The sequence below is a fragment of the Galeopterus variegatus genome, unplaced genomic scaffold (genome assembly GCF_000696425.1).
Source record: "Galeopterus variegatus unplaced genomic scaffold, G_variegatus-3.0.2 Scaffold7276, whole genome shotgun sequence".
Classification (NCBI taxonomy): domain Eukaryota; kingdom Metazoa; phylum Chordata; class Mammalia; order Dermoptera; family Cynocephalidae; genus Galeopterus; species Galeopterus variegatus.
The window spans coordinates 86,978-95,307 of NW_007733387.1; the positions used below are offsets into that span (position 1 = coordinate 86,978).

Genomic DNA, 8,330 nt, shown 5'->3' on the forward strand with positions numbered 1-8,330 from the left:
GAAAGGGCTTCATGGAGGAGATGGCACTTGAGGAAGTTACGGCTTTTGCTCTGTAAGTCGGTGTCAAGGTCAAGTTTTCCCAAGGAGGCCTGATCACTTTGTCTTACAGTGATGTCTTTGTGTGTGCATGCTCGTCTCCTGCGTTGAACAGGATTTAGAGCAGTCCCTGTGCTCTGCAAGTCGGTGTCAAGGTCAAGTTTTCCCAAGGAGGCCTGATCACTTTGTCTTATAGTGATGTCTTTGTGTGTGCATGCTCGTCTCCTGCGTTGAACAGGATTTAGAGCAGTCCCTGGCATAGATATCACTCAATCTCACATTACTAAAAGAACATATTACAGTAGAAAATATTAACGAGATAAATGAAGGAATGAATGAATGTATGAATTAAAAGTGGCAGTAAGCTCTTCAGGGGTGGTGGGCCTTGTCTTCCTCATCTTCGAACCTCGGCTTCGCTGGGGCACAGGGCGCACGACTCGGATACCACCGGCGGGGGCGGTATTCGCGACCCAAGCCCTGGGCCGGAGTGACGACTCCGGGCGGTAGGGGGCGCTGGCGCACGGCCGGGTTAGGCCGCGCGGCACCACCCCGCGTTCAGCCGGACCTTCGTCGACGCCATGCGCGCTCTGCTGACACTGCTGCTTACGGGCCGGGGGTGGCGTGCGGAGGCCCTAGCCGCCACCCGCCTGCCGCGGGGAGCGAGCGCAGAGACCGGGCCGCGCCGCGCCATGGCCCTGTACCGCACGGAGGAGCGCGGCCAGCCGCACTCGCAGGATTACCGCCTCTTCTTCAGTAAGTCGCTCACGGTCAGCCGCGCGGCGCCTCGGTGAAGCCTCGGTGGGGGATGGAATGGGGTGCCCTGTGCGACCCGCGCGGCCTCCCTGTCTCCCTCCCTTTTAGGGGCTCTCCTCAGTCGCCGTGTGGTCGAGGCGACCTTCCCGCACCCGGGGGCCCGCGCCGAGCCACAGCAGCTGCCACCAAGAGGGCGGCAGACCAAGGCCCCAAACGCGCAGCGCAGAGGCGCAGAGCGGCTGGCGGTCTTGGCGCCGGGTCGTCCTCGGCCAGGCCAACCGCCCTTCCAGAGCCACGGGCGCAGCGCGCGCGGCCACCCGGCTGCGACCCGCAGCCGTTAGTCGAGCCCGGCCGCCGTTCTGGGATCACAGGACTTGGTGACGAGAGGAAGGCGCCGAGTCCGCCCGCGCGCCCTCCCCCCGGTGGCGTAAGAAAGCTCCTCCTTGCGAGGGCTGACTGCCTTTGGAGGCGGGCGGAACCCTGGAGATGCCTAGTCCAGCGGGTCTGCTCGTTTGGAGGGACTCTGATGAACGAGCTTCCCCAGAAGCATGAATTTATACTTCTAAGTTTGCTCCTTGAATGCGATCCACCTCAACAGCCACGCTGGCTCCAGGGTAGCTCCCCTCTTCCTTTCCAAATTGAAAAGCCCAGAGGGCGAAGCGTCTCGCCGAGGCACAGAGCTGGCCAACGAAGACGGGAAAGCCCCCAGGACTCTGTGACTGTCATTTTTTCTTTGCACCCTGAAGTTTCACTGTGCACGTTAGCTGTAACGTGAAAATAGCGATGTTGGTTGCTTTCACGCTCCACTGACTGCGAGCCCTGAGGCCGGTGGTGGAAGTCGGCCTGGCGTCACCGCGCACCTGTTAGGGGCATCGGCTCTGGAGGCTTTCACGTGTAAAGTCTAATCTTGAATTCTTCTTTAGCTGTGACCCCGGCCACGTTTCTTAACTCTTTCTTCTGGCCTGTAAAACAGGGCTGCAAGAATTTCATGACGTTGTATATGTAAAGTGATTAGTTACAGGGCCTAGAATATAAGTTATTATTATTAATAATACCTGTAATTATTATTGACACCTGTAATTTATAAAGTGTTTACAGATACCCTACCTGAGCTTAGGGTCGAGGATTACCTTATGAGGGAGAAAGCAGTGTGCCTAAAGTCTTGTGATTATAGTGCAGCTGGTACTAAAATTACTATTTTCTTTAAAACTGCTTGCTTTTTCCCTCTATGGCACTTTTTTTTTTTTTTTCCCCCATCCTTGTTTGGTCAAGACTGATCAGGTGAATAGGAATCCTTAACAAGAAGTCTCAAATTTCTGAATGGATTGTGTTCCAGAAAGTTACAATGTGTGATTACAGGCAATAATTTTCCATAGAAACAATGTTACAAAATAGCAGTTAGCTTTATAAGCAGATACAAGCCTGCCTCTCTCATAATATGGTGAAAGTATTCTAGATTTGCAATAAGTACAGTAATTGGTGATAGACAACAAAAGTCAAATATTTATGAAGTGTGCTAGATATAGTTAGGCATGGTACAGAGGAGATTTAGTTGTGAGCTTTGACCTCAAGAGATTCCTAATATCAATGCGATTAATTAAGGAAAATGTGAAAACACTGGTGAATATTTTACTTATATGTTGGTTGAATAAAAACATTCTTGGGTCTGGAGCACACAGCAGTTGACCAAGCACTGGACTTGGAGTGGAGAGTCCTAGGCCTTAATCCTGCCTCTGCTGTGTGTGGTTGGGCAAGAATTACATCATTTCTTTCTCATGGGGCCAGTTGCTTCTGCCGTAAAAACGTAGCAGTTGACCTTGAAGTGATCCTCAAGGTCCTTCTCAGCGTTGGTAGTCCTTGGAGGTATTGGATGAATAATAGGGATTCTAATGGTCTCTGTTGGGGCAAGGCTTCTATTGGGGCATTACTGAGGTTATATTGGCCTCTCGCTGTGGTTTGTTTCTTTAGCTGCAAATTTACTCGGGACTCATGATTTTTCTGTAACTAGAATGCCACAAATAATTTTTTTTTTTCACTCAGTTGGATTAACAGGGTGGAAAAGAAGGGGAGAAAAAAAAGGTTTCGTTTAGGTAAATGGGCAAGAATTGGAAGAAAGAAGAATGTGGGGTGGGGGTGGACCTCCAAAAGGTGAGATCTTAATTGGAAGTATGTTTGGTTAAACAATTTCTGAAGTAACCACCAGATGGCATCATTGGCCCAGGACTGTTTACTTGCTGGAAGAGGTAGGGCAAAGTGAAAGGAAGCCACTTCAGGGTGAGTGGGGTGAGGTGCAGATGATGAACAAATTGCTCTTTTAAAGATGTTCACAAATTGGATATTTTTTTTAACTCAGATGGTGTCTATATGTAATACTAGGGTGTGGTTCTACCTCACTTCAAAGGAAAACATGAGTATACCACTACTTGTCTGAAAATTGTTATTCAGCATTATTAAAGTGGAGTTATTTTCCACATTTCCAAATCTATCTCAAGTCTCTGAAATACTAGTGCAGTGGGAGGTAGAACATTTTTGAGCTTGATCACTGTAAATGGTTTTTCTTTACTGCCATTCAGAAGAATCAGAATAAATGGTTGATGTATTACTTTTTTAAAATTGGTGTTGAACTTTGTAGGAACTGTATTGAAGTGAGACAGGATGATACAGGGGAAATAGCATCCTGGTGGGAATCATCAGGCCTCCTTGGTGCCAGCCCTGGCCCCGTTAGTAACTTGCTCTGTGGGCTTGGGTCACTTCACCTCTCTGTACTTCATTTTATTAAACCATGGAGTCAGGAGATTGGATTAGATGATCGTTTTCCAAACTGCTTAGTTGAATACAAGCATCCCATGGGATATTATTATTAGGTTTTCTTTAAACAAGGATTTCATGGTTTAATAAATCAGAACACTTTCTATTTTATCACTTTCTTGGAGAGTACTGATGTTCATATTAAAGTTCTGAAAATTTCTAATGTAAAGTAACTTGTCCCAAACTTTTGAACCACAGAGCACTTATTTCTTAGAATGTTTGTTAACATCTTAGTGACACTGGAGTTTCATGGAACTCAGTTTGGGAAGTATTGCATAGGATGATTTCTGCAACTCCCAGAAGCAACTGTGTTGTAACAGTTCTCAACTAAAACACTTAAGTTATAGCACTAACTTTACCGTCTTAGGCAAGACACTTGACTGAACTAAGCACCAGGTGACATCCCGTAGTTCAGATGATGTCCCTTAGCTCAGTTTCTCCATCTGTAAAATGGGGATAGCACTAATAATTTTATAGAATTGCTGTGGCAGTTATATGAGACTGTGTGTGTAAAGATTACTTCACACATGGTAGATATTTAATGTATATATTTTTTTCCGTTTTGACTTTGACGTTAGACTAAAATTCTTATTGTTATATTCTGTGAAGGGTGAAAAGTAATGGGATGTGGATAAAGTTGAATATTTTGAAAGTGTCCCTATTTATTAATTCTTAGGTCTCAGAGTTTTAATGGGTACTGCCCGGAAGTCTTTTCGATTAACTGTGAAATTGTAGTGAAGCTAGACTTGTTTACATGGCACCACAGACCTAGCACTGCATGTCAGTATTCCTTTGATATATTGCGTGGTTTTGTTTGTTTTATTAATAACTTGAAAGTTTATTATTTTAGATTTTAAGCTTTTCTCAAAGGATAGGGGAAAACTATGCCTTTCATAATTTGGATTTTTGTTACTGTGAGGTAGGTGACTGGTTTAGTTGGAGAAACAGTGCTGTGGATAATTCAAGTTGCTTTTATTTAGCCTAAGAATGAATCATGCAGTTCCTTAAAATTAATTTTCTTAGTCATTTATAGTGAGCATATACTTATGTTGAAATTTTTAAGTACATCATTTTAGTAGTGGGTATATTCTGCCATTGAATGTGCCATACATTTGGACTTAACTTCCTATGAATATTCCGCAAAATATGTTTGAGTCTTAAATATTCCTGTAGCCTTTTTTTTTTTTAAGTTGGCCCATATCATAGAACTTGAATTAATATAGTAGAACATAATGGGTATTGGGTGAATATAGAAAAATTATTTAATTTTCAGTCCCTAAACCTTAAAACAGCTTAGTTTTCTAAATAGAGTTCTGTGAAATATGAATCTTGTGTTCTATGTAGAACAGAGGAAACATTTTTATTATTAAAATTGATTTTTAAACATTAATTTTCTTAATTTTTCATCAGAAAATAAATAAAACAAAGCTAGCTTTAGTCATTGCTAAAGCTTCCAATCAGAATCTCTATAAATGGTTTTAGTAATAGTGTGTAATAGTATGTTGGTACTTGGCATACATATAGCTATTTGATATATAAAATGAAACCAGATAGCTTTCATATTCCATTCAATTCTCACTTGCTAGTATAAGTAATAAACTTTCATCCTGATACAACTTGCTGTTGTGAGAGAAAAACACATGGATAAGTTACAAAATGATAGAATAAAATCTAATTTCAGACCAGTTGAAGGGGAAGTTTTGACACTGTTAGACAATGTCTTGTGTATATTGATGGGCCTGATAGAATTCATTAGTATATGCCCAGGGATGCAGTCTAATTTTTGAAAACAGTAAAATACCAAAAGGGCATGGTGACTAAAATAATTGATCTTATCTCCCTCATAATAAAGTAGTATTAAAGTGATAGTAAGTGAGGAGTAATACAGGGTATGCCTAAAATAACAAGTAAGAAGGAGCCATCAGAGCCTGAGATTTCAAAATATTTTTTTTTTTTGTCTTTTTGTCTTTTTCCGTGTCCGGCAACGGATCGCAACCCTCAGTGTCGCCCCTGCACCGGACCGGGGACCGGCAACGGGATCGCAACCCTCGGTGTCGCCCCCACGCCTCGCTCAGCCAGTGAGCGGGAACCGGTCTGTATGTGGGATCCGAACCCTCGGGCGGGAGCGCCGCCGCGCTTCCCAAGCGGCGCACTCATCCAGTGCGCCACCGGGCCAGCCCTCAAAATATTTTTAAGACTCAAAAACAGATGGAGGTATGGTTGCTGATGAAGCAGTGTGGACGAGGTCCCAGCTTAAGTCTATGTGCTGAGGGGATGCAGTTTAGGAAGAAGTTGAACTGCTTTGCAGAACCTCAGACGTTGTAAGCATGTTGCTATCAGATAGAACAGAGGGTGAGAGTGAGATGAGGAGCTTAACCCAAGGGAATTGATTTAAGTTTTATTACAAATAGCTCACATACGTTTACCACACATGCCTGGGGCTTGAGGGGTGTGCTAGTTCCTTCTACACAAATTGAAAAAAGGGTGTTGGGAGGGAAAGAGGACAACCCGATGCTGTTGTTGCCCCAGCAGAGCACTCTGCAGTCTGGCATTTAGGGAACGACTAGTGTAACAGCCAGCTGCTTACCCATTCACCTCCACAAGAAGCTGGCCCTTCAACAAGCCTGTCACATGTACCCAGGGTTCCCAGTCAGCTTTTCTAGTCTCTAATAAATATAAACCAAACAGGCAAGGATCACTTATGTTAGGCTTTCATTGCTACTTCTGTACCAAAGTACTTTTGCCACCTGTGACCTCCATGCTGCAAATTTAATAGTCTCATATGACCTATCAGCAGTAGTTTTCATAGCCAATCACTTTCTCTTCTTTGAAACTCTTTTTTTTTTTTTTTTTCCTTTTTTGCCTCTAAGACAGTGCCCTCCCTTGGTTATCTTATTTTAATGGCTTCTTCACATTCTCCCTTGCTGGGTCCTTCTCATATTTCTGAACTCTAACCTTTGATATGTCCCAGGGCTCAATCCTTAGCCCACTTTTCTATACTGTCTCTGTAGGGAAGGGATTAACAAATGCTTTCTGTGACAGGCCTGATAGGAAAACTTTAGGCTTTGAAAATCATCATACAGTCTCTGTCACAACTACTTAGCTCTGCCATCATAGCATTCAGCCATGGATAGTGACAGTATGGCCGTGGTTGTGTTCCAACAAAACTTTACCTACAAAAATGAAAACAGGTTATGGGCCAGGGCTGGGCCATCAGCCAGAGTTTGCTGACCATTGCTATTGCTCTAGGTGATCCTATCAAGTTCCATAGCGTTAGATACCATCTGTGATCCCCAAACTTGTAACATTAGCCCCAATCTCTTGTGAACTCAAGATTTACACATCCAACTTTCTATTCTGTATTTCTACTTAAATGTCAAAGAAGCATCTCAGGTTTAACATATGCAAAACAGAACTCTAGATTCCCCTACCCCTACCCAATTTGTTTCTTTCTGTCTTTGGTCGATAACCAATAACCTAGGAATCATTCTTGTCACCTCTCTTATTACTCTTGTCTTACATCTAGCTCATTAGCATATCTGTAGTGGATTGAATTATGTCGCCCCAAATCTATTGAAGATTGAATTGTCTCCCAAGTTTTTTGTATTAGAAACTTAGCCCCCACTGTGACTGTTAAGAGGATGGGAAATCCTATTATGGTAATTGAAAGGTGGAGCCTTAAAGAGGTGATTGAACTGTAGGCCCATGCAGTAGTGAATGGATTAAAAATGGTGGTCAGGGGTGTGGTTCTGAGGGCTTTAAAAGAAGAGGAGAGTCTTTCTGTCTTTGCTCTGTCTGCTCCACCATCTTGCAGTTCGAGACCCGTGGGTCACTGTCGCCATCACCAGATGGGCTTTGGACTTCCTAGCCTCAGAAACTAAGCAATAAATGTTGTTTTTCTTTATAAATTACCCAGTTCCAAGTATTTTGTTATAAGCAGTGAAAATGAACTAATACACGTATCCTTTTGAAATGTATCCAGAAGACAATTTCTTCTCTCCACTTCCACTTTTGCCACTTTCTCGATGTCACCGTCATCTTTCACTTGATCAAGTGCAGTAGCCTCCTGATTCTTCACCCTGCTTCCACCCTTTCCCCTGTAGTCTACTTCCCATACAGCAATCATATTGATCCTTTAAAGATGTGAGTCAGATCATGGCCAGGCTCTGCTCAAAACCCCAGTGGCTTTCCATTTCACTCAAAATAAATTTGAAATAGTTACCATAATATACAAGATCCTTTGTGATCTAATACTGGGCTTCCTCTCTGAATTTAGTGCCCCCACTCTTCCCATTGGTCATTGTGCTCCTGCCATCCTGGCCTTGCTGCTGCTCAGGCATGCCACGCATGTTCTTTGCTCAGCACCTCTGTGCTTTCTGTGCTTGCAGTGCTCCTCCCTAGATGTCAGCTTGACCTGCTCCCTTGTCTTATTCAGGTTCGTCCTAAAATGCTACCCATCAGAGAGATGTTTCCTGACCATTCCATATAAAATACTACCCCTTCCATTATTCACTATTGCTCTGATTTGTTTTCCGTTACAGTGCTTATCATACCTGATATAGAATACACATATTCATTGCTCCTATCCCCTCTTACCCCAAATGTAAGTTCCATAAGAGCAGAGAATTGGAATTTGCATTCCTAGTTTGCAGGAATACATATTCCTGGTACATACCTAGGAATAAATATTTACTGAATGAATGAATTTAAGAAAAATTTATAAATTGAATTTA

At 43.3% G+C, this 8,330-nt stretch overlaps 1 protein-coding gene across 2 annotated transcripts in view; it reads left to right on the forward strand.

The window, feature by feature from the left end:
* The first annotated feature begins 601 nt into the window (after positions 1 to 601).
* Positions 602 to 8,330, forward strand: part of LOC103607248 (inorganic pyrophosphatase 2, mitochondrial-like) — a 49,864-nt gene continuing 42,135 nt past the window's right edge. For both annotated transcript variants that reach the window (XM_008591772.1, XM_008591773.1), the window contains exon 1: positions 602 to 789. In XM_008591772.1, the coding sequence (XP_008589994.1) occupies positions 615 to 789 (175 nt within the window). In that variant the 5' untranslated portion in view covers positions 602 to 614. The remainder of the gene's footprint in view (positions 790 to 8,330) is intronic.